The 27,574-nt window shown below is 39.5% G+C and overlaps 3 protein-coding genes across 3 annotated transcripts in view; 2 read left to right on the forward strand and 1 right to left on the reverse strand.

The window, feature by feature from the left end:
* The first annotated feature begins 10,897 nt into the window (after positions 1–10,897).
* On the forward strand, positions 10,898–13,848 carry c1qb (complement component 1, q subcomponent, B chain). Its single transcript, XM_061247921.1, has 3 exons — positions 10,898–11,013; positions 11,515–11,695; positions 12,570–13,848. Exons 2-3 carry the CDS (start codon positions 11,527–11,529, stop codon positions 13,106–13,108), a joined length of 708 nt encoding a protein of 235 aa, XP_061103905.1. The 5' UTR covers positions 10,898–11,013; positions 11,515–11,526; the 3' UTR covers positions 13,109–13,848.
* On the reverse strand, positions 13,849–27,010 carry ttc36 (tetratricopeptide repeat domain 36). Its single transcript, XM_061247922.1, has 3 exons — positions 26,776–27,010; positions 26,421–26,609; positions 13,849–14,479 (listed from the first exon to the last, which is right to left on the reverse strand). The coding sequence occupies exons 1-3, from the start codon at positions 26,879–26,881 to the stop codon at positions 14,205–14,207; spliced, it is 570 nt and encodes a 189-aa protein (XP_061103906.1). The 5' UTR covers positions 26,882–27,010; the 3' UTR covers positions 13,849–14,204.
* The window catches only part of LOC133133288 (uncharacterized), a 38,475-nt gene continuing 37,090 nt past the window's right edge, over positions 26,190–27,574 (forward strand). Inside the window, exon 1 of the mRNA XM_061249394.1 lies at positions 26,190–27,448. Within this exon, the coding sequence (XP_061105378.1) occupies positions 27,388–27,448 (61 nt within the window). The 5' untranslated portion in view covers positions 26,190–27,387. The remainder of the gene's footprint in view (positions 27,449–27,574) is intronic.

Genomic DNA, 27,574 nt, shown 5'->3' on the forward strand with positions numbered 1-27,574 from the left:
AACTTCTGAATTGTATATTTTTATTCTTATATTGGAACATGATTATTTTAACTTAGTGAAATGGTATCAAGGATTGTTAAGACTATGCCTTTTATTGTCTCAGTCTCTGACTCGGTCCCGTTGTAAGTCATTCATATGGCATGGGGGAACCTGCTGTTTTATTGACCTGCTTTGCAAATAAGAGGTCCTGTTCTCTCAAGCGGAGAGTCTATTTAACAATCGGGCATTGCTGTCTTGCAGTTTTATTATGTTACAGTTTTTATTATCTTATAAACATGAACACAACACTGCTTTGGGACATAACGACTCAATAGCGTGGATGGGGTTAATAAACCAAGAAATTATAGGTTCCAGTCTGGAAAATACCAATTTATTTAGATAAACTAACAATGTAAAAAGCAATGCATTTCGGATTGTCAAGTGAGGAATTACAACAACAAACAACCTCAAACGATAACCCTGTTTATGCTTCCCACAGTCTATGAATATAACGCATAATATAAATCGTTATTATACAGTTCAGTGTTCTCATGCACTGTTTTGGAAAGCTGACAGTGACAAACGCAACAGAGCCTGTCGTCTTTTCGTAGAGTCCTAGTCAGAAAATGTTCACGGAACTTTGGTGTGCTACACAACACTACAGTTTTCACTTTAGCTAACAAACTATAATGTGAGCAAGCAACTTATTTGGCTATGGAACTAGCTGGCTATATAACTAAGATATGATAGTGTAGCACAAATGATGCAACTGCAACTTACAGTTTGAAAGAAATAAAGGTTTACAGATGATTGGACATGTGAAGAGATAAAGGGAACGTGTAGATGCCCAAATTGCACTCCAGACAAGCGATCACTGAAACTCTGTATACTATTGCTTATCTAGTAAGAAAACAATACCAGTTCGCTATAACAAGCAAATGAGCGATCACTAGTTAGCTTCCCGAATATACAAATATCCACCTGAAGCACAACGCTTGTGCAATCGCTACTTTGTTCTTATTGCCTATATTTTATCGCAAGTGGATATTTGCTAACTATAGCTAATTTGCTTGTTGCTACCGATAGCAAACTGGTATTGTTTTATTTGTAGCCTTTGCTTGGATAATAAGCAATAGTACACAGAGTTTCAGTGGTTGCTTATCTGGAGTGCAATTTGGGCAGCGACATGAACAATCAGAATAAGCCCCCAGAATGCCATTGGCTGTGGCAGTTGGAACCATTTTTCAACCACTGAGCTTTTTCACCTATTGTACCTTTAAGTTAGTTAAATTGACGTTTTCCTTTTCCCCTAGAATCTTAACTTACCGTATAACAAGTGCTCTGGGATCGGATAATAGCATCTGGATAATAGCATCTGGTCTTGAAAACACCCAGTGTGTCTGAATCCACTCCATGTCCTGGCAACTGCACACAGTACTCCAAGTGTGGTCAAGAGTATTTTATAAGGTGAGTATAACTTCCTTAGACTCAATACTCCTGGCTATGTATCCTAACATCCTTTTGGCCTTTTTTTACTGCTACCACACATTGACTAGAACCTGAAAGGTTTTGGTTAACTATTACCCCCAAACCTTTTTCAACTTCAGCACTTTCTAATTTTGTGCCCCACATAAAGTAATCTTGCCTTATATTTTCATTTTCCACGGGTAGAGCTTTACATTTAGTTGTATTGAAATTCATTTTCCAGGTTTCCACCCACTTCTGCATTCTGTTTAACCCTCTGGGGTTATGGAAAATGGCATGAATGACTGGACTGCAGGTTTTGCATGCCTTGCGGGAGAGCGAAGATGAAGATGTGAACAACTCATCAGGTGCCGACACTGACAAAGACTAGTGTCATTTCGAAGAGCGAAAGGATCCTGCTGAGGATCAACTTCATGATTTGTAAATTCACTCTAACCATTGTAAATCATCTCTTTAAGACAAAATAATACATACATGATGTGTAGTTGCATAGCCAGGATTCTAAAACTGGGTGTCCTCGCACAATCGATACTAGCATACTGTATCTATGTTTGGGAAAATAGCAGAAAAATGACTTGGTTAACAGACCAACTCCAAGAACAAGTGAGTTTCTTACGATCATATTGGTAAACATGTCTGCTGTATTGCAATGTCTCTCTGTATTCGTCTGAATATTCAATAATGCACGTTTGTAAGTTCCCACTCTGTTCTGAATTTATGAACAATTCTAACCATTACATCTAAAAATAATACCTTTGCATTTTTGTCTAAGATGTAGTTTTGCCCTGAAAAGATTTTGTTATTGCTCTCAACAACAATTAGCCTCTACCATTTCCATCTGAGCAGTCTGTGCCTCCCAGCCCATTTCACTCTTTATCCTCCTTGCCCCCCAAGTCTCTAGTTTAAATAATCCTGTGCTACTCTAAGTATTCGCTGACCCAGTGCAAAGGTTCCCTTCTGGTTCAGGTGCAGCCTGTCATGATTGTACAGCTCATCCCTGTCCCAAAAAGAGTCCCAATGCCCCATGAACCTGTACCCTTCTCTACTGTAAAAATCTCATAGCCATGATAAACCTCCAGATAAAGTTCTGATTCCCTCTTCTTGCACGTGGTACAGGTAGAATTCTGGTGAAGACTACTGTGGAAATTCTGCTCCTAATCTTTTCTGCTAATTCCACAAATTTGTCCTGCAGAACCTCAAAACTTCCCTTACCTATGTCATTGGTTCATGGCCACTGGATCCCTCCCTGCTCTGGCCAGGAGCTTGTCTGTACCTGGGCACCAGGCAGGCAACACACTGTGCAAGATTCCTTTTCGTGAGCACAGACTATGCTGTCTACACCTCTAATAATTGAGTCTCCCACTATCACCAGCTCCCTTTTCCTGGAGAATGTGGCCATCGGGTGCCCTGAGGCTCATCAATCCTCCTACTCTCAGGGACAGGGGCAAGGTCCAATTCCTGGAAGAGCTGGAATCAGTTGTACACCACCACCTCTGGAGATGCCTTTGTAGTGTGCACACCCTTTCCTTTTCTTGCGTCCTACGGTCACCCAACTCTCTTGTCCTGTCTGGTCTATTTCTGTTTGTCACGTCATGTTTCATGTTTAGTCATTGTCTTAGTTATGTTATTGTCATGTCACGTATTATGTTAGTCTAGTCTTGCCATGTTTTTATGCTTTATTTCTTGTTACATTTAATTTTCATGTCATGTTACGTTGTTATGATTTAATTGTTAGTCTTGTCATGTCACGTTATGTAGTTTATTCATGTCACAGTTACAAACTTGTTATGTCACAATTTATGTTTGTTTCATGTTATGTGGTACTGTTCATTGTTTAGCATACACTTTTTTGTGTCTTTCTGCAAACCTTGCATTCCTGCTTTCTCTCTCTCCCTTTCTGTCACTCACACCCTAATTGTTTCAATTTCCCTTGTCTTCTTACTAATCTACTAACTTTAGATCAGGATTGGGTAATACTAACATTCTAACCATGTGTTCATGTTACCTTACGTTTCTTGTGCATGTCATTTACTAATTTACTAACGCTAGGGCAGGATAGGTTTATTACTAACGATTACTAATTACCTTGTTAACTTGTCAATCCTCCACACCTGATTTCCATTCTCATGCTGCTCTCAAGCTAGTTGTCTACACCTGTCTACACCTGCATATAAAGCTCAGTTTCACATCATTTCTTTGCGAAATTGTTTGTCAGTGCCCTTTTGAACGGTTTTGTCAAGCCATTGTCTACCCGTTACGATCCAAGCCTGTTTATTGACCAAAGATTATTGACTTCTGTTTTGCTGACCATTGCCTGCCTGTACCACGACTTTGCCTGCTGTCTTTCTGCTTTTGCCCCGCAGAGTAGACTTCGGTCTTGACTCTTGTGCCGTCATCGACCCTGAGCCTGTACTTCTGCCCCGCTGACAGCTTTCCTGGCTACCGGACTTTTTGCATGGTGCACTGATTACGAGACTGCCTTCGCCCTCGGTACTGTACATTGGTTTTGGCTGGATTTTACGTGTATGTACATTGCTCGTTTTTTGACTACGCTCACTGGACACTCCCTGAATAAAGCCCTGACAGAACTTCATTACACCCCTGTTTCTGAGTCGTGCATTTTGGGTCCAACCCCCCACGCACCCGTCTCACAAAGGCCTCCAGGAAATCGCTTTCCAGCAGTGTGATCATTCTGCACCCCTCGCATAGCTTCGGCCACATTTTTACCCTTAACTATCTCCTTCTCTCTCCCTAAATCAAGTTATTGCCCGAATGGAGACACAAAAACATAGCTTAAAAAAGCATGAGGTGGCTCCGAAAAGTTCGCAGATAACTGCTAAAACCGAGATAAAAACTATCAGGTACTAATGTTAAACCAACGGGAGAAATATGATTTATAGTCAGCTATCTTTTATAAATGGCCGTAAGTTAACTTAAAGAAAAAGAAATAACCCTTGTACTGGGTAGCTAGCTAACAAGCTAGTACTTCATCTCAGGAGAAAAATAAACCATGCAGAATTAATTTATAATTAATGGTACAATAGGTCATTTCAGACTTCGGACATCAAAACAAAACCTTGTTAGCTGGGATATAGTCTGATTATCTAACCAGCATGCAGCCGAGTACTTAATGAAGAAAAAACAGGGGAAATTCCCTCTCTGTCCCTTAACGGCAACAAAGAAGCAAATCATCTTAAAAGCAAATCCACTTACCACCTTTATAATATGAGTTATTCATTCATTCATTATCCTAACCCGCTTATCCTGAACAGGGTCGCGGGGGGGCTGGAGCCTATCCCAGCATACATTTGGCGAAAGGCAGGAATACATCCTGGACAGGTCGCCAGTCCATCGCAGGGCACACACACCATTCACTCACACGCTCATACCTATGGGCAATTTAGACTCTCCAATCAGCCTAATCTGCTTGTTTTTGGACTGTGGGATGAAACCGGAGTACCCAGAGGAAACCCACACAGACACGGGGAGAACATGCAAACTCTAATATGAGTTATTGAAAATGCAAATAATATTAGTCTCTGACTTCAAAGCACAAAGGAACATTCCACTCAATCTCTCGTCTCTCGACTTTGCAAACACACAACACCACAAAAAGTGCATATGCGCATATCAGGCATGAAACCAACAGCGACATGAACCAATCTGGGCTGACTGGTGGTCAGACGGGCTTGGCAGTCTTGCCAAGGTTAAGCTTCAGGTGGTGGGAAGTCATCCATGCAGAGATATCAGCCAAGCAGGCAGAGATCTGCGTGGTGACCTGTGTATTGGGAGGGAAGGAAAGAAAGAGTTGAGAAGAAGAAGAGATAACAGAACCAAGAGACATGGTGTATAGAGAGAAGAAGAGAGGACCAATAACTGAACCCTGCGGGACAGTTGGTCGGGGTGTGGGTCAGAGACTGAGCCCCTCCAATCAGCTGCTAGGAATGACCTGTGACACCCATCCCAGTCAGAGATTAAAGCAAAATCTCATGGCTAACTGTATTGAAGGCGGCCAACAGGTGGAGGAAGATGAGGACAAAGGAGAGGGATTTGGCTGTAGCAGAGTGGAGTGCCTCAGTGACCGCGAGTAGGGCAGTCTCAGTGGAATGACGGCTCTTGAAGCCGGACTGGTTGGGATCGTGAAGATTGTTCCGGAGGAGATAAGTTGACACTTGGGAACAGACAGCACAGCACATTCAAGAGTTTTAGATAGGAAGGGAAGAAGAATGATAGGCCAGTAATATGTTATCTATAATGGTAATGAACACACAATTCCTGCATTGCAATTGGCTGAAGTGCCTTTAAACGTGTTAAGGCAAGCAAAAATGCCATGTTAACACAGCAAAAATGATTAGGTGTATTTTGTAAGACACTTTGTAAGACGTTTTGGCACTGTTGGCATTCCATACACTAGCAAACTTCCTGTAAGTTTTACCACCTATACTGTAAAGTAAAAAAGTAGACAAAGTACATGAGAAATGCATTGTTGAGTTAACGTGCCCACACAGCAACAGGTCATGTCTACATTCTAAAGCTCCAATTTGCCCTCCCTACTGTACACACAACATCTACACTTGTGCCTTGTGGAAACACCAGAAACGTGAAACAAAATATGTTTACAACACTGAGCCAATTGTTTACTGCCATCTACCTTAATTTAATTGGTTGACTTATTGATACAACTAAGACTAAAAACTTTCATCATAATAATTATAGGCCTAGGGCTTAATCTAACTTGTTTTTATTTGTATTGCAGCAAAAGCATTACAAAAGAAGAATGCAACAGTTTATTGATGTCAATGGGTTGCAGGCTTGAGTCTTCTTCCTACCGGGAAATCAAGTGGCTTATTTTATTGGGCAAAGCACTCACTACATTGGTGATGTTCCTTCGGATGATTCTGGAGTTATTTTTCTTGTGCAAGATGACAATGCAGGCCGTCGTTCTCAAGCTCCCGGAGTTCTGGCAGGAACTCGCCGCCGTCTGGTTCACTGAAGCGGAGGCTCAGGTCACGGTTAGAGGCATTATGCCGGACAACACAAGGTACTTTTACGTTATCTCTGCATGGAGAAGATAAATATTTGTCTCTAAATCAGCTTCTTTTAGAGACTTATGAAATGTCTGGACCTGAGCGTGCAAGCAGGCTCCTTATATTGCCTGGTTTGGGAGACTCCAAACCATCAGAGGGAATGGACCACATGCTAACACTCTTGGGCGACCATCAGCCTTGCTTTATTTTCCAGGAATTATTTATGCAGAAGATGCCCAGCCACATGCACACAGCTCTGCCAGGTTCCCCTCTAAAGAGAGCCCAGTCCAGAGAAGTTTTCAACACAAACCATCAACCTGGCCATGCAGTGAGGGTGGTTTGTTCTACCGGCACACCGACAGAGTTTTCTCTGTGACACAGGTGAGCCCTCCCTGCGTCCACATTGGATGTGCGGTCTGGGGACCATGGACCGCCCCTAGAAGCAGCCAAAGGTAACAGCATTCGCATGTTCGGCAAATTGGTGTCCACTCCATTGTTAGGCACAGAGTACCTCTGTCAGGAACAGACTGGTCAACACTGTGGCTTTTTCCACTCTTCCTGGCTCTCCCAGCAGCACCGGATATCCAGATTAGCCAGTGCCTTGTCTACTGCAGATGTGCCTCCTAGAGGAGTTCTCAGACTTCACCATGCGGATATTTCCTTCAGCAGTGGTCAAGCACGGAGTGGAGCACTACATTACCACTACAGGTTCACCGGTCCACGCCTGGGCAAGGCGGCTGGACCCACAGAAGCTGGTTGTGGCTAAAGTGGAGTTTGACTCAATGGAGTGCCTGGGGGTCATCCGTAGGTCAAACAGTCATCTACATGGTTCCGAAACCCAAAGGAGGAGCATGCCCTTGTGGTGACTATTGACGACTGATCAACGCCACTTCTCCTGACCATTACCCTATACCCTATATTCAGGACTTGTCAACCTGATTAGCTGGGAGTCTTAAAACTTGTTTTTTTTTTGCTTTGAGAAACACGGCCAAAACTTTTGAATACCTGATACACAGTGTTCGTTCCTGATACACAGTTTCGTTCGAAGATGAGCCTGGTGGCCAGCACCAGGCTCATCTTCGGGCCCTTTTTGCTCGCCTTAGCGAACACTGATTGATTATCAATGTCGCAAAGTGCCAATTCAGGGTTCCCGTGTTAGATTTCCTGGGCCACCACATCACTAAGGAAGGTGCAGTGCCACTACTTTCCAAGGTCAAGGCCATTCAAGTATTCCCAGGACCGGTCACAATCAAGACATTACTAGAGTTTTTGGGCATGGTTCATTTTTATTATCGCTTCATTCCCAGAGCTGCTCAGCTCATGCTACCATTATACACTGCCCTTAAAGGGGCTATGGCCAAGAGACGAATATGCAAGAATAACCTCACAGAGTTCACCACATTTACATTTACAATTTAGTCATTTGGCAGACGCTTTTAATCCAAAGCGACAAAGTGCTTTACAATTTTTTTTTTGGGGGTTAGACAAGAGGGATATTGGAAAGGGGGGGGGGGGGGGGGAATCAGTAGGGAGGACTAAGGTACAGTTTGAAAAGGTGTGAACCCCTGGCAAGACTCAAGAATAGAATGGACAGGTTACAGTTTACAAAAAAGATCAACCTGTACCAGTGATGTAAAGGAACTGCTCATGATCCAAAGTATATCACCTCATCTCTCAAACATGGTGGAGGTAGTGCTATGGCTTGGGCATGTATGGCTACTACTGGAACTGGCTCACTTGTGTTCATTGATGATATCACTGCTGACAGCAGCAGCAGAATAAATGCCAAAGTGTACATAAACATCTTGTCAGATCCAAGCTAATACATCAGAACTGATTGGATGACACTTCATCATGCAGCAGGACAATGATCCAAAACATACAGCTAAAGCAACCAAGTGTCAGAATGCAGAACCCTGGAGCCAATTGCAAACTCAAAGGTCTTCCAATAAGTCTTCATTGAATGACTGGCAAACAGGCAATGGTCAACCACAGGCAAACGGGAATGTAATAGACAATGCAGTTTATAGCCGGTAATCCAGGCAGGGTCCAGTAACCAAGAAAACAGATATAACAAAGGTAATCCAAAACGTGGTCATGGTCACGGGCAAAAGTTTGTTAATAGAAAGGCAGTCAGAGAAGGCAGATAAACCAAAACAAAATCCGAAATCATAAACAGGGAATCCAAACAAAGTCCAAACACAGCGGGTCAAACGTGAACAGAAGGAGAATCCAAAAGGCGGTAGAACAGGTACACAAAGCAGGTTTAAACACAGGCCGATCAGCCAGAGAAAACGCTGGAGGGAATGGTAGGAGCACATTCCAATCTGGCAAAGAACAGGCAGAACAGACAGGTTTAAATAGAATAGATAAGAAGGGGAAGCGAGAATCAGGTGTGCACGATAGTCAGGAAGTGATGAAATGTGAAACGCTAGGGACTTCGACAGAAAATACAGATCATGACACCAAGGAGCTTTCCTGGGCCAAAAAGTGGAATGTTCTTTACTGGACGAGTCAATCATCAGACCTCAAACCTATTGAGCATGCATTTCACTTGCTGAAGACTGAAGGCAAATAACCCCCAAAACAAGCAGGAGCTGAAGAGGGTTGCAGGATAGGCATGTCAAAGCTTCACCAGGTAAGATACCCAGCATGTGGTGATGTGAATGGGTCGTAGACTTCAGGCAGTCATTGATTGCAAAAGATTTGCAACAAAATATTAAATGATTACTTTAAGTTAATTTGTCCAATTACTTTTGGTCCCACAAAAATTTGGCTAAAATCAGACTATGTCTAAAAAGGGCTGTAATTCCTATATAGTTCATCCAGTACGGATGCAATATAAATCCAGTACCCTCAAATTAAAGCAGAAAATCTTTAACCACATCATGGTTGTTTTATACTGTTTGTTTGTTTGTTAGATAGTACCGGCTAAGTGAAAATATACCTTCATAAAATTTTTTGATGAGCTGCCCCATTAACCTTCCAATTATGTTTGGGAACAATTTGACCCCATTGAGTGTTTGACATCTCTTGAAAGACAGTTTTTTCATCTTGATACAGATTTTTTACTTTTTTTATTTTTGGAGGGATTAAATAGTAAACGTGCAATAAACATGATGCTTTGCTTTCAGAAGTCCTGTACCAAATTTGCATGTGTTGTATGGGCTTATTTTGACCCCCTGTAACTGTATAAAATGTCAGAAAATATCCAACCATTTTTATTTTTATCTTTGTGGATGATTCTGGTGGCACTTTCCCATATAGGTGCCAAACCTTTTAACTTCCTGTACCTTAGGCTCTAAAATGAGTTTCTCACAGATTTTTCATATTTATGGATAAAAGGCTAGTCAACAAGGCGACACACAAGTGTCAAAATTTGTATTTTGCAATAATTTTATGTCTGCTAAAACTGTGGAGGTCATAAACATAATAAGAGGGTTAAGTACCTGACCAATACCTTCTTTCAGTTTGCATCACTCACCGTCTGCATTATTCTTGAAGGAAAGAATTTGATTCTCAAATAGCAAAATTTCTCAAGTTTTGGCTCTCCAATGCTATCCGCTGATTCTATTTTTTCCAGAGAACAGTTTTTGCAATTGTTATGATTTTTTATGATTGTTGACCATAGACAACCTTAAGCTTAAATCGTCTGCCGTAATTTTTATGTTATTTACTATATTATATACTATATTATTTTTTACTACCCTGGGTTTATAATGGCAAAATTACCCAGTTATGTTCAAATATTGCTGCACTATATCTATAGTAATGAAAGGGTGATTGTTCATGCTACAGCCTCAGGTTATTTCAGGGTTAAAATAATAATAATAATAATAATAATAATAATAATAATAATAATAATAATAATAGCAGTAGCAACATTACATTACAACAGTGATATTTTAATACACCACATTCAAACAGTGCACTTGTCTTTGCAACATGTACAGTGGCAGTTTGAAGTGACAAAGAAAGGTGACTTCTGATTCCCCATACTTGTCTTTTCTCTCAGCCTTACTGATTATGACTAATGCTACATAACTGTGGATAACCTTGCCTTTTATATTGTAGGTGGATGTCTTGTCTCAGAGTATGTCCAAAACTCTGTGGGGTCATCACCCTTGTTCAAGACCTATAACGCTGACTGCCAACTTAAAAAGAAGTGGTTTCTACAACCAAAATTAGATCTGAATTGGAACAATTCCCTCACACAGTTCAGACCAATATTCAACTAAAGTTAACATATGCATTTAATTGTGTATGCATTAGTGATTTGTTTTCATTTAAAAAAATGATATGAAAACAGCTTCTTGGGAAATCAACTCAGAAGCAGAACAGAAACAAAGTTCTTTAAGAGGAAATATGGTCACTTTGTCATGTTTGCAAAATTTTCCTGACTTCCTCTGCGATGTAGCAATCATTCACATTTTATTTCTTCATTTGACTGGAATGAGAGTGCTCCAACCGCCTCTAACAGAGGACTCTCACTCATCAAATTGCAGACATTGTTGAAGACTTGGTGAGTAATCAACATAAGAAGAAAATGATATATCTCCTTTCATATTGTAATTGCAAGAATTCTGGCAATGATTCTGCACAGAAAATAAAAGGTTATTTTCAAGTAATTTGTTGTAAAATCCTTCTGTTGTGTACATTTCAGAAAGAAATGGAAGTCAAACAAATTGAATTGATATAGATTTAAAGTGGATTTTCTTCTTGCTGTAATCTCATAAAAATGCTTTCTGGTCAAACTTGCCAGAAACAGTAGTGTGTGCCAGGGGACAGATGCATAAATAGTCGTGCTGGATGTGCAATTGCATTTTGATCCCAGTCTTACTAGTACAGTAACACTACATATTTTCCAATTAAGACAGATCAGTCAGCCTAAGAAGTTAGCCCCTGTCTACTTCTGATGCACAATACTTTCAAGACTTAAAATGGATTTTTACAGAGATTTCCAAAAGAAATTATGATGAGTTACCATTTACATATTACCCTATTGTGGTTCCTTTTTTTTTAGATCTCCTTTCCCATGATGTCAGTCCAGGCTACAGCACTGATTGGAATTCTTATTTCCCTTCTGACTTCATCAGCCGCAGATAAGTGCAGTGCATACAAGGGTTATCCCGGAGTTCCAGGCATCCCTGGCTCACATGGGCCAAATGGGAAAGATGGGCCAAAGGGACAGAAAGGAGATGACGGTAACACATTTACCATGGTTGTCAGAGATAATTGTATGACAGAACATGTAGAAACAATAAACAGACCTGGGTCATATAACTTCATAAAATTAAATACTTAAGCCGTTTTTAATTAACTTTGAATATTTGTCAATTATGTTGACAAATGTCTATTTTTATAATTGTCAGCAATATATTCTGATAACTTGTGTTGTAGATATAAGCGCAACAGGCTAAGATGCAGCGGACTTGCGGTTGCAGTTCGTTGCAGTTGCACACCGAGGACTGGGGTTCGATTCCCGCTCCTACCAAAAGCCAAGTTTGGCTGGCTTTTGTGGAGTGGCACAATTGGCTTGCTGCTCCAGAGGGAGGGACTTGGCAGGGTTAGCAGATCGCCGCGTACAACAGCACCCTGGGCGCCTCGAAATCAGGGTCACAAGCATGAGACGAGACGGCTTGAAGAAGGCGTGTTGTTCTTGGATCGCCAGTTCCCTTCAGGCCACCGAGGGTGGGTGGTGTATCACTAATTGGATTAGATAGGGTACAATTGGCTACCAAATTGGGAGAAAAAGGGAAAAATCAGAAATAAATAATATATATATTTCTGTTTACAAATGTATTAAAAATCTAAAACTGAAATCTTTCATTTACATAAGTATTTAGACGCTTTGCTGTGGCACTCCAAATTGTGAAATGCATCTGGTTTGCTTAATTATCATTGAGATGTATATATATATATATACACACATGTAGCCTCATACAGAGGCATTCATCCACTTTGATAACAAGGCCATGACTTCAGTATCAGTGTGTCACTTTAGTTCATGAAAAACACCATATTAATGAAAAAACATATAAGCCTATTATTTTACATATTTGTGTTATATTGCTGCAGGGGATCATGACCAGCTTTTGAAGGGTCAGAAAGGAGAACCTGGGTTGCCGGGCGTCCCTGGGAGGGCAGGTGTTGCAGGGGACTCTGGGTTTCCAGGCTCACCTGGCCTTCCAGGTCCCAAGGGGGAGAAAGGAACATCAACGGCTGCCACCTCTGCCAAGAAGTCATTCTTCTCTTCCAAAAGGCCCGAAAGAAACATGATCAAAGGTAACACTGCCATTGAGTTTGAACCGGCAGTCATAGTAGGAGACCCCCTGAACAAAGGAGTCTTCAAAAGCACCATCAAAGGCTACTACTACTTTTCCTACCACATGACTGTGCGCAGTGCTATCTGCCTCAATATTAACAAGGGTCTGGAGACAAAGGTTGGTTTCTGTGACACTCCAGAGAGAGGCTTCCTGGTGACCTCTGGCTCAGTGGTGCTGAAGCTGGAGGTGGGTGATGAAGTCTCCGTACAGTCCACTGAAAAAGTCTTTCTTCCAAGTGGGGAAGGTGCTGACAGTACGTTCACCGGCTTCCTGCTCTTCCCAGTCAGCTAGAGCTCGCCCTGTAGGCCACAAGCAGCATAACTGTGGACCACAGTACATCTTTCTTTTAAAAACTTTATTGCGGTCATATTTGACAGTGCAATATATACACTCACTGCGCACTTTATCAAATATTTATTTTATGCTTGAAACACATGTTTTCATGATTTGGTCATTATAAGTTATGAGGAATTTACATTTCAGTTGTGTCCCATCATATTCACTCAAACATGTTACCTGAACACATCCATCCCTATGAAATATTTTAAATATTCCACAAGTCAGATGTTCAACACGAAGCGGCCTCATCTGAATTTCCTGAAGGTAATGGGAAAATACTGGCCTTTCCCGTATTTTCACTGATATTTGTGATACTGATTGAGAAGGTCACTCCCAAAGTATAACCCTGTTACGAAAATTATAGCTTGAAAGCAATGTATTTAAAAAAAACTCAAACCACCCTATCTGGCACCAATAATCATACCTTGGTCAAAGTCACTTAGATCACATTTCTTCTCTATTCTGACATTTGGTCTGAAAACTGAACCTCTTGATTATGTCTGCATACTTTTATGGATTTAGCCACGATTGGCTGATTAAATACCTGCATTAAGAAGCTTGTGTATTGGTCTACCTAATAAAGTGCTCACTGAGTGTACATTCTGCCTTCTCATTTCTTGCTATTAAGAGACTGTACTGGAATGTGTAAAAATGTGTTGTTTTTAACAATAAATAAACCACAAACCGCACAATTGAGCCAAATTGTTTTTATTCACTGTTTTCAATAGATGGTTACTTTACTGGAGTGACATACCAGGGCTGGCATGAAGCACTTTCAATTCCAGTAAAAACAAGGTGGCTTACGGACAAATGAAAAATGTACAGGGATCAGAATAAGATGAGGAAAAAAAACTTGCGCAGGCATGCATGCACACACTCACATTATTTCACCTGATTTGTACCAGGCAAAAATGATGCGCACAGGTGCTCAGGTGAGATCTAATTCTATTCATTTAATGAAGCAACTGTCAAAGAGCCTAATTTAGTAATTGTTTGAATTGAAAACTGGCATGCACCATCTTTTGTCGTAATTAGTCTTTAAAACCACCTATGGATCATGTGAACCATAAATCTCTGGGTTGCGCAGTTTGTTGATGACCTTGGATAGCATGCGGTTGCAGAGTGCAGCATAAGGATTGAGCAGCACTGCCTGGTAGCGGGCAAACTCGCTGCCTAGCGCCGCCGCACGTTCGAAGTCCACTCGTGCATCCTCGTCCCGACATGCCAGACGGAGCAGCAGGCCCCTCTGTACCAAGGCTTGACAGGCAGTAAAACCTGCACCCCCACTCAGAGAAATGGCTTGCTCAAGATCCTCCAGTGCTCCTGAGACACAGAGGAGAACAAGGTGAATCAGGGTGCACAATACAGGCTGATCTCTTTTTTACATTATTATTATTGACGAGTTGTACAATTGACTAAATTATGGGTGATTCCAGGATTGGGGTGCCATTTGTGTCCCAGTGATATTAAAAGTACAAATATGAATGCAAAGTTCTGCCTGTCCCAGTCCATTATAAATAAACTTAAAATCCTTATTTTTTGCATTATTGTCCATTTCATATCTCATGCTTGAAACACATTTTTTCATGAGTTGGTCATTATAAGTTATGAGGAATTTACATTTCAGTTGTGTCCCATCATATTCACTCAAACGTGTTACCTGAACACATCCATCCCTAGGAAATATTTCAAATATTCCACAAGTCAGATGTTCAACAGGAAGTTACCTCATCTGAATTTCCTGAAGGTAATGGGAAAATACAGGCATTTCCCGTATTTTCACTGATATTGTGATACTGATTGAGAAGGTCACTCCCAAAGTACAATCCTGTTATGAAAATTATAGCTTGAAAGTAATGTATTTAAAAAAAATACATTTAACATAATTATTAGAAGGGCCTCACTGTACCCCTGCCATTATTAGACGTGAGTTACCCAAATTTAGCATATTTGTGAATTCTGTGCAAAAAACTCAACCCTGTTACCCTGTATTTTCTTTTGGAACAAATAGCACTTGTTTTGACATTTTGACATGTAGACATTCATTTCTTTAAAAAAATGGAGGGGTAAATAAAGGACTTATTTAACATTTATATCCAAGCAATTGCATAACTTTTGGTAACAGGGTTGACGAAATAAAATGCATAACGAATGTGAAATCATTGGTATAAGCCAGGGGTTCCCAACCCCTGGGCCGCAGACTGGTACCGGGCCGTGAAGCATCTGCTGCCGGTCTTCGACTTGACTACTTTAAATAAAGAAATAATAATAATTTCAATTCTAAAATATTTGTGAATTCGGGAGAAAAGAAATTTAATAGGCTACTCATTTGTTTAATCCAAAACATTCTGTGTTAATAATTTAAAATAATATCTGCAGCACACTTGTAGTGACACCCACAACATGCCGATTGGCTGCGTTGATGACTCCTAATGGTTATTGCACTTCATTAATTCAGCTTTCATCCAAGCTGTACTACAGAGAAAAGGGCTTCAGCAAACATCCATTGAAACATCTTCATTAGCAGTTCAGCTAAAGTGACCGTGAATGAGATCCGCAACCTGAAAATCTTAAAAAGAAAAGTAAAGCGAGTTTCAATCGGACGTAGCCTATTATTCCTCATGCATAACGTATGGATTTGTTGCGACGGGTGATTCTCAGGCACCGAACCGATTGTGTGCCTTATGTGCAGAAACTGTGTCCAATGAAGCAATGAAACTTTCAAACCTTCTTCGGTAACCAAGCACCCTTTTCACAAAGAGAACCCAGTTGAATTTTTTTTAAGGAAAAAACATGAGCTAGATGGGCAAAAGCAGGTACTAAAATGTTGTGTAGCAACATCCCTCTAATGATCGAAAACAAAGTGAGTCAATATAAAAATTCTTTGAAATTGCCTAAAGTAGGCTACCCCTTTCCATAGGCTCACATTAGAATAGGCTCAAACAGCTCAAACTACACATCCTACAAAATGTCATCTTACATTTTCGTGATTTTTTAATTTTATTAAAACTGGACAATGAAAACAATATTGAACCCGGTTGAAATTTAACAAACACCACTGCCAGGCAAAAAAAGCATTTTACGCCCACAAGCGGTCGATTGAGCCAACCACCATTTTTCTGAAGGGGGGAATTGTGCCTGATTATCCTACTGTGTACCCGTCAACGTAAAAAACGACAAAAAGTAAAAAAAAACAAAACATGAGCAATCAGTCAAATACACTGTTGATGTATTTTTTCCCGTGAACAAAAACATGCAAATACATTTTTTTTTATTAGTGAGGACACAAAAGGGTAAGGTATGCAGCAATGTTTAGTCAAAATCAATCAACAAAAACCAGTATGAACAAAAACACAATTTTCTTACACAGTACGGTTACTGAATTTAAAGGAGTAACATGGTGGTTGAATATGACACTTGGCAGTTGTCTTTAGGCAACAACAAAACAAATGTTTTTTTTGGGGTTTTTTTACATTTTTGTTTGTTACAATAGCTGGGTCATTCTACGAATACGTGCCATTTTGCATTCTGAAAATCAGATTTTCAAAGTATTGTTTTTGTTGTGTTTAAGGATTTATTTGGATTAAATAGACCCTTACCTGTCAGAAAAATATGTGGTGTAATCTCAGGCTATCTTACTTATTTATTTTCTTAAAATAATCAACATGCACGAGTGTGTTTTGTCAACCCTGTTACACACATCAAATTGTATTTAAAATGATTTGAAGTCATACTTATAATAAATCTGGTATATTATGAAAGATACATCATCCCTGTTTACATTAAGAGTGTTTATAAATTAAAATAATGAGGAATATGGTTTTTTTTACATGGATGAATACACTCATGTGCAATCTGCCTCACTCACTCACTGTATCTTAGTTTTTAGGAAAAAAATCATGAAAACAAACAAATGTGTTTATAATCATATCCTAACTACTTAAGGGGGGTATTGTTATATTTTACTTAACATATCAAAAGAGTTTATGTATATTTGACTTTTATTTCTATTCATTAAATAAGAGTATTATAAGAGTAACAGGATTGATGGTAGCATACCTGTTCAGGAGACGAGTTTGTTTTTAGACTGTAGTAAGTGGATTTGGCATAGAACATTATGGAAATGAAGACATATATGTAAAACAGTTATTTTATTAAAATTATGAAAGAATTAAAACTAAACTAATTTGCATCAAAATGAAATGATGCAGGCGGCACGGATGGCGCAGTGGGTAGCACTGCCGCCTCACAGCAAGGAGGTCCTGGGTTCGAATCCCGGCCGGGGCCTCTCTGTGTGGAGTTTGCATGTTCTCCCCGTGACTGCGTGGGTTTCCTCCGGGTACTCCGGTTTCCTCCCATAGTCCAAAGACATGCAGGTTAGGCTGATTGGAGAGTCTAAATTGCCCGTAGGTATGAGTGTGTGTGTGAGTGAATGGTGTGTGTGCCCTGCGATGGACTGGCGACCTGTCCAGGGTATATTCCTGCCTTTCGCCCAATGTATGCTGGGATAGGCTCCAGCCCCCCTGCGACCCTGTTCAGGATAAGCGGGTTCAGATAATGGATGGATGGATGGATGAAATGATGCTATCTGATGCATCCTCTCAAATACAATCAGTGTCAATTCAAATCATCTCCCAGGAATTTCTGATGAAAAACAGCAGAGCAGCCTCCCCATTAACAAACTGAGCTGCAAGTTCAACAATCTGGCCAAGCCTTTGCTTCAATTCCTCAAGTTCAAGTCAGAGCCTTTTTCTCTCCTTCTTTGATCTTAAACGCCCCTCACAATGTTGCCTGCAACACAATGAAATACTGATTAAATAATCTACTGGTGTGGGGTAAAGCGTAACAAAAGCATGTAAAATACAAATGCATATTAAATCACGTTTCTTGTTCACAATAGGTTATTTCACATTGTTACTTATATTATAATTTGAAGCAGTTTCAAAACCTAATGAGATGATGGGGTCAATGCACATCAGCGGTCAATAACCTATATGAATTTATATATATAGTTTTCAGTTTAATAGGCTAACAAACACATTTAGGGACAAAACATGCTATTTGTAGTATAAATATTATTAAAAATTATGTATTGTATAAATAATTCTGGTTTTGAACACACAGTAAACATTGGGACATGGCAGGGAAAGGGTTAATAGTAACAGGGTTGACAGTAACAGGGTTGACAAAATATGTTTTTGGCAGCCATTACTAGCCATGTGGTTAACACAATGACGCCACATGGTGTGCATTCAAGAGGCTAATATGCTTGTTTATATGTACATTTACATTTTCCATAAAATAACTTTTTAATACATGATATCATGGTAACAAGATTGACACACTATGACTGTCCCCTTCTGTCAGACTAAACATAACTCAATGAAAATCCATCAAAAAAGAGGAGCACTTACTTGTCTGCTTGGCATCATCTTCATAAAAGGCAGAGGATATCATTTCCTGAAAATTATGTCACTTTTGGGATAGTCCATTGTCCAAAACGCAGGGACAGCACTAAAATGTTATTTTTTTCAATATTCCAAAAAGGTATAGAATGAAATACATGCATTATAGGTTAACTGACAATTGAAGCTTTTCATAAGTATAATTTGTTTTCAGATAATTTGATTTCATCCTCCTTAAAAGCCTGTTGGAATAGAAATATTTTACCCAGGGACAAGCCATTTTTAGCTATTTTTACAATGTTTACAAGATATACAATACAAAAAGTCTTTAAAATTCATGAAATAAATCAATGTATATATTTTAAAAATGAAGACTGTTTATTTACCAAATGATACCAACTAAATTTTTTAATGTTTTGTTGTTAATATAGCTTTATGAGGTAGTTTTTGTGTCAGGGACATAAAATGGCACGTTTTCGTAGAATGACCCAGCTAACTCCAGGATATACACTCATCCTGGGAGATTGATTTTTCACAAACTAGCTAACTTAGTGTATCAACTATGGATAGCTGAGGTAAGGACGCGGACTTATCCAATGATATTTTTTTGCTAGCTAGCTAGCCAAGTTAAGATAAAAGCACAACTATAACGTCCTTATGAAAGCAAACTAGCTAGCTAGCTCAAGGAATATAAGCAGAAATAGTCTAACAGAGCGTAAAAGGCACTCTAATTTAAGTGAACGTAACATTAGTCAAATATTTTAATTGTCTTGCCTGGAGGCGAGCGGCGCAAACTATGGGTCACGAGAGCTCCGTGAAGTTGACTAATGTTGCGTGCCACAATTGGAGACTTCCGGTACGCATTTATCAAAATAAAAGTTTGGTGAATAAGATTATTTATGAACTGTAATTTTGTCAATTTTAATTGTTAAATTAATACAGTTGGATATGATTGTGATGTATTTGCAGAGAATATAAAATTGTGCACAAATTTCAATAAAAACTTTGCCACCTGTTGTTGCTGTCTGTCAGGTGTGGTATGGGCATGCATTGCCATAGACTGTCAATTCACAAGCAGCTCATTTGCATAGCTGATAACTCAAAAACTATGAATTGTTTCAAAATGAAAGGGGGTATACATTTGTTAGCTGGACCCATATCTTTAATATTCTATAGTCCTTTCTGTGAAATCCTGTGCCGAGCAATTGTTGCTGTGTTTCCAGTGTGGGGTGGCCATACGTTGCTATTGACTGTCAGTTGCCACCCAACTCATTTGCATAGCTCATAACTCAAAAACTATAAATTGTTTCAAAATGAAAGGGGGTATACACATTTGTTAGCTGGACCCATATCTTTAATATTCTACAGTCCTTTGTGTGAAATCATGTTCCCAGCCATTGTTGCTGTGTTTCCAGTGTGGGGTGGCCATACGTTGCTATAGACTGTCAATTCACAAGCAGCTCATTTGCATAGCTGATAACTCAAAAACTATGAATTGTTTCAAAATGAAAGGGGGTATACATTTGTTAGCTGGACCCATATCTTTAATATTCTACAGTCCTTTCGGTGAAATCATGTTCCCAGCAATTGTTTCTGTGTGTCAGGTGCAGGGTGGGCATTCATTGCTATAGACTGTCAATTCACAAGTTGCTCATTATAGATCTATATACCCAGGGATAAACCCAAACCATGCAACTTTACAATGAAATTAAAGTCAAATCAACTTTATTTGTTTTGCATATTTCACGCTATATTTGTCAGGACATGCTTTAGAGCAGTGCTTCTCAACCAGGAACTGATTTATTTAATTAAGGGCATTTTTGGTGGTATGATTGGTTCAGTTATTAAATTAGTTGTTTCAGTTTCTGGTTACAACAAAAACCTTCCAGCAAGACTAGAGTTGAGAAACACAGCTTTAGAGCAAACCCCAGCCTTTTCCCCCACAAAAGCAAGCCTAGGGCAACAGTGGCAAGGAAAAACTTCCAAGGTGGAGAAGGAAGAAACCTTGGGAGGAACCAGACTTAAGTGGGGGGGGGGGGGGCATCCTCCTCTGGCCGGCTTACGGGTGACAATGATGGTCAGATAAAACAATTAACAGTTAATTCTGAACAATTTGTTTGTGTGATGGGTTTTGAATGTGTGTGAGATTGGCAGGGTGCAGATGAAGGAGGTGGCGGTCCTGGGGCAGTATGTGGGGGGTGTCTCAGCGCTGCAGCATGATTGTGATGAAGACAAGGGGGAAAAAACGACAATATGGCAGTGGGAAGTAAGGAGGGACACAGATGGGACTTGGAAACAAACTGAGGCCTTAATTATAAGGAGGATTTACTGCTGGGCTAATTCTAATGAGTATTTCATTTTAAGTTAAGTCATCTAGGAAAACCTTTCGCATTTTACTTGGACTGCAATTTAACTGATTACTATCAAGTATTATACTTTTTGAAAACAGACAAACGTAAAGTCCACAGCTGCTCCCATCTAACTGACCTGGAAAGGAAGGACATTGGTGAGCATATTCAAAAACGAAATTTACAGGATGTAGTTTTCCTGTAATGCAAAAATACTGTAAAGATAAATAGAGTGAGAGACGGTCAAGAACTGCTAATAAAGATGAGTTGTGGTGCTTCAGTGAATCCATTAATATTGCTTTTAAAAATATTTTTCCCTCTAATATGCTGCAATGTTCCATTGAATCATGGTCCAATGTAACACATCTAAATTCACTGGAACAAGGACAAATTTAAATCTCCACTAATTTCTTTTTAAATTTGGTAAATTTGCCAAGACCTCAATTGTCTCGCAGTACAAACTATACAGTTCCTGGCTAACAAATGTAGCGGGGACTGCAAGAATTCTTTTTTCGGGTACTGTTCTGATTAGAAATTACAGGTATGTGTCTATAATGGAATCATTTAGCCAATTGTTTCCTTTCAGAATCGCTAGATCATGCAATTCTAAGTTAATGGGTACATTTATTTTTGAGCTAATACATGTATTTTGATTAGGAGATTTGGACATGCATCGAGCAGAACACGAGTGAGCAACTTCTACTTTACAATGCTCTACTTGCTCTTTTGAAGATATGCAGTCAAATACGCATATTATGAATTTAGACTTTAGAATTATTAACCCCCCTCCCTTCAATGAAAAAAAAAAAAGGAAACACTTTGCATTCTAGGAAATGTGTGGCCTCCCCACATTGGAAACACAGCAACAATTGCTCAGAACATGCTTTCACAGAAAGGACTGTAGAATATTAAAGATATGGGTCCAGCTAACAAATGTATACCCCCTTTCATTTTGAAACAATTTATAGCTTTTCAGTTATCAGCTATACAAATGAGCTGCTTGTGAATTGACAGTCTATAGCAACGTATGGCCACCCCACACTAGAAACACAGCAAAAATTGCTCAGAACATGCTTTCACAGAAAGGACTGTAGAATATTAAAGATATGGGTCCAGCTAACAAATGTATACCCCCTTTCATTTTGAAACATTTTATAGCTTTTCAGTTATCAGCTATACAAATGAGCTGCTTGTGAATTGACAGTCTATAGCAACGTATGGCCACCCCACACTGGAAACACAGCAACAGTGGCTGGGAACATGATTTCACACAAAGGACTGTAGAATATTAAAGATATGGGTCCAGCTAACAAATGTGTATACCCCCTTTCATTTTGAAACAATTCATAGTTTTTGAGTTATGAGCTATGCAAATGAGTTGGATGGCAACTGACAGTCAATAGCAAGGTATGGCCTCCCCACACTAGAAACACAGCAACAATTGCTCGGCACAGGATTTCACAGAAAGGACTGTTTAATATTAAAGATATGGGTCCAGCTAACAAATGTATACCCCCTTTCATTTTGAAACAATTTATAGTTTTTGAGTTATCAGCTATGCAAATGAGTTGGGTGGGAACATGATTTTAGATAATAAATAGTACTAGAAAAAATTCCAGGGAAATTTTAAGTGTGCTGCTGCTGGTGCCCATCCCTCACACAAACACAGATATAACCCACAATTGGGTCCTCACAAAAATGGAGAACCTCATCTATACACTTGTGTGTGTGTGTGTGTGTGTGTGTATTTGCCCTTATGATAAGTTCATAGGCCACACACACACACACACAGATCTAAAACAAAATTTGGTCCTCACAAAAATAGACATCCTCATCTATACACATGTTCGGGGCAGTTGCTAGGGTGTTCTGGGCGGTTGCTAGGGTGTTCTGGGTGGTTGCTAGGGTGGTCTGGGCAGTATAAGGGTACAATTCCCAAGGTGGCGTTGTCTGGCTAAGTATGGGTTGCTCAACCACACCCACCCTCCTGTTACAGTTAGCACAACCATTAAGACATGGACATAGAAATAAAACAGTTAAAAACCTTGGTATTTTCATATAATGTGGACAGGATGGAGTCAGTCAGTTAGCTAGTTATTTAGTTAATTATTCTTATTAATTACTTAGTTAGACGTGTTCGGCCGAGGCAGAACATACATACAGTTCAACAGCATCACAAACTACAGATAACAAACAACCAAATCAACATCTCTCTAAAATAATAAACTTTATAGAATATTACACTGCATTAGTTTTGGTAAATATAAATTAGTGACAGTTCACTAATCACCTGAGCTTAGTTAGCCAGTCAGCTAGCTAGCTAGTTAGTCTGTCAGTAAGTCAGCTAACTAGCTAGTTAGTTAGTTAGCCAGTCAGCTAGCCAGTTAGCCAGTCAGCTAGTTAGTTAGCCAGTCAGCTAACTAGTTAGCCAGTCAGCTAGCTAGTTAGTTAGTCAGTTAGTAACAGCCACTTAGTTAATCAGTTAGTCAGACCGTCAGTTAGTTAGTTAAGCTAGCTAGCGCCGAAGCTAACGCTAACTAGCGCGACGAAGCTAACGCAAGCTAGCACCGAAGCTAACGCAAGCTAGCGCAACAAAGCTAACGAAAGCTAGCACCGAAGCTAACGTCAAACAAATCGCTGTATCTTGAAAACTATAACTCACATTTTTTTTTAAAATCATTTTGAGTGAACCGAGACTTCAGTGGGGAGATCGATCTATGAGACGTGTCGGTAGGATTTAGAATGCAGGAGTTGTGGCAGTTTAAAAATCGCCATATTTTATTGTGTGCTGCGCATTGCAATACAAAGCAGAGCTTTGTAGTGCAAAAGCACACACCTTAATATTCTCAGCCATACTTCATAATTTTATTTAATTTTATTTAATTGTGTGCTGCGCATTGCAATACAAAGCAGAGCTTTGTAGTGCAAAAGCACACACCTTAATATTCTCAGCCATACTTCATAATTTTATTTAATTGTGTGCTGCGCATTACAATACAAAGCAGAGCTTTGTAGTGCAAAAGCACACACCTTAATATTCTCAGCCATACTACATAATTTTATTTAATTGTGTGCTGCGCATTGCAATACAAAGCAGAGCTTTGTAGTGCAAAAGCACACACCTTAATATTCTCAGCCATACTTCATAATTTTATTTAATTTTAATTGTGTGCTCCGCATTGCAATACAAAGCAGAGCTTTGTAGTGCAAAAGCACACACCTTATTATTCTCAGCCATACTTCATAATTTTATTTAATTGTGTGCTGCGCATTGCAATACAAAGCTCTGTAGAGCTTTGTAGTGCAAAAGCACACACCTTATTATTCTCAGCTATACTTCATAATTTTATTTAATTGTGTGCTGCACATTGCAATACAAAGCTCTGTAGAGCTTTGTAGTGCAAAAGCACACACCTTATTATTCTCAGCCATACTTCATAATTTTATTTAATTGTGTGGTGCGCATTGCAATACAAAGCAGAGCTTTGTAGTGCAAAAGCACACACCTTAATATTCTCAGCCATACTTCATAATTTTATTTAATTGTATGCTGCGCATTGCAATACAAAGCTCTGTAGAGCTTTGTAGTGCAAAAGCACACACCTTATTATTCTCAGCCATACTTCATAATTTTATTTAATTGTGTGCTGCGCATTGCAATACAAAGCAGAGCTTTGTAGTGCAAAAGCACACACCTTATTATTCTCAGCCATACTTCATAATTTTATTTTATTTTATTTTATTTTCTTCCTTCAAAAGTTCGGCATGCTACTCCTCCCACAGCTTTGAGAAATCCCAGGCAAGATATATATCAAAACGACCGGAATAGACGGGAATCGATGGGAAAGACTTTTCTCAAGTCTGCGACATCTCGTTTTCTTCCAAAATCCGAAAAACCGACCGAATTTTGCCCATAGGAATGAATGAGAATTCGTAAAAAAAAATCTCACAAATTGATCAAACCCACCCCTCTTTGGAGCCACACCACTTCGTCATACTTTGTCGCAGAAACGTGATTAAAGGTTTAAACGGGTCACAAGACTTTGAACTGTGTTGGTCTAAAGACACTTTTTGATATCTTCTACGGTTTTTACAAAATCACAGTTTATGTTTTATGAAATTTTTGAGATTTTCAGATTTTATAATGGGTGTGTATTGCGTGGCTTTAGAGTGCAGTGACATCACCCACTATAGCATTCAGCCCTTCTAAATTGTATCAAAAATATTCAAGACATTCTCATCTTACTCCCACAGCTTCTACTCTACAACAACAATTTATACATCAAAATGTAGAGAAACTTGTCCTCTCTCATTTAATGTTACTTTCATTGAGATAGGACTCACGGTTTTTTAATAAATCGCCCAAAAGTGCGGAGAGTGCTGGATCCAGCTCTCATTGACTCCAATGTTATCTGAAGCGTCAACTGCCGCGTAAAGTAGGCATAATATGGTGATTTATAAACTGTCACCGCTCCTGCATTTCAAATCCTACAGACACATCTCATAGATCGGAATCGCCATTGAGGTCTTGGGTCGCTCAAAATAAATTAGATCTGACTTATACTTTTGAAGATACATGGATTTGTTCGGCACCAGCGCCAGTTAGCTTCACCACTAGCATTCAGGCCGTAAGCAGTTAAACATTTACACAAAGTTGTACGCAGTTAAACATTTACACAAAGTTGTACACACAAACTGCCGCTACTCCTTCAATTTTAACTGTTTAACTGCAATACAAAGCTCTTCTTTGTATTGCAATGCGCAGCACACAATTATGAAGTATGGCTGAGAATATTAAGATGTGTGCTTTTGCACTACAAAGCTCTGCTTTGTATTGCAATGCGCAGCACACAAATATATAATTTTATAGATATTATACATAGATTTAATGTATGCCCCTTCATATATGGCAACATTTTTTTCAAACAGTAAGCAGGTATGCAAATGAGCTGTTATTGAACCGACAGTGTCAAGCAATTTATGCTTGGCCTACATTATAGTAACTAGTCAAATAGCAAGCTAGCTAGTAGACTTTTATAAGTTGTATCAGCAATGAATTTATAATTATGTGAGGAAGCGCAGAAAACGCGGTAACTATGTTCTCATTATTTAACGTTACTCAGCAGCTCTTATTTTGACGGAAAATCACAGGAAGTTGAGACCGGAACTTCTGTACAGGAAGTCTAATTGTTGCCAACTTCACGGAGCTGGTCACGAGTTCAGATTGATGGATAAGGGGAGTGGTTATGGTTATCCTCGTGTGACGCATACCAGGAGAAAATTCTCAACCGTTGAAAATAGGACGATACATTTAAGACGCGTACTTCTCCAAAACTAAAGAACGGACATATTTAATACTTTCATCGTGTTTGTTCAATGCCCTCTTGTGCAAATTGCGTATAAAACCTAGAAAGTGTGACCAACCACCCTGTTACTCCTTTAAGAATTCTGGCTGATTTTTCAGTTTTCCCTGTGTAGCTATCTAACTACCAGTTTTTACGATGAAACTACCTTCAGTGTCCCCCAGAAGCCGACGCGTCTGGGCTCGATTGTTATAGGCAGAGGCTCTCTGTGGCAGCACCTTGATTGCCTCGCTGAAGCGCTCTAGTGCCGCGGGCAAGTCGCCCGATTCTGCGGCTGCTACACCCAGAACCTCCAAGTCCTTCACCTGCTTCAGGAGGTGTGAGTCGAACACACGGTCTGGAAACATAGCGAATGTTTGGTTATATTAAGAAACTATGGAAAACCATAGGTTGATAACCTCTGGTATAACTAATACATTTCAAAAATGTGTCTGAAAGGTCTGCACGTTTAATTAATCTATATCCAGTACTTTTATTTTTAGGAGGGACGTGGCACATTTTACCGTCATCGTTCAGGTCCTCTATTTGGTTCAAGCCAGGCACATCTCCGAATGGGGTTGTCGGGCTGAATATAGTTTGAAGAACGGCTCTGTCGTGTGCTGTAGCCATGCTCGGAAAAAGAAATAACAGCGCGATTTGAACACGTTTTAACTAAAGCTGCTGTAACATATGCTTAGTGACTTAAATAAAACGTGTACCGTTAACCTAGCCTTTCCAGAAGTTTTAACCAATCGTAAAGGGGGTGGAGGTACTTACAGAGGACTTTGATATTGTCTGACAGAGTACACATCTGTATTTGATTAGTAAAGATGCATGCTTAGCATGACTGGTTCGTTTCGATGTTATGTAGCCTAACATTAAGATTATTTTTGTTTTGCAGTCAGATAACGAAGCCATGTTTATGCAAACAGAATGATCCCTATTGAAATACAATAGCTAGGCTGTATGACGATATAAAGCTTAACAAAAAGTGAAATGGTTTATTATATAATTATAAAAGAAGTGGTTAGTGGTTATTGTTTCCACTAGCTAACAGGGAATAACAACGAATATGTTAAGTATATTCAAAAATCGCCCACTATACTAAATCTCGTAGTGGTCAAACTCTTAACGTTATGCTACACCCAAAACGGCTCGGTTGCCTGGTTACAGCCGAAACAGGGCAAGTGCGAGAAGGTAATACATAGCCTACTGGATTAATAGAATGGCATAGAGTTCCACGATCATTCTTAATGCGAGTAAAGTCGCCATGTTAAGTGAGACGTATTAACAGAATGAGCGACCAGCTGTTTATGTGATTAA

This window comes from Conger conger, chromosome 7, assembly GCF_963514075.1.
Source record: "Conger conger chromosome 7, fConCon1.1, whole genome shotgun sequence".
In the NCBI taxonomy this organism is placed as follows: domain Eukaryota; kingdom Metazoa; phylum Chordata; class Actinopteri; order Anguilliformes; family Congridae; genus Conger; species Conger conger.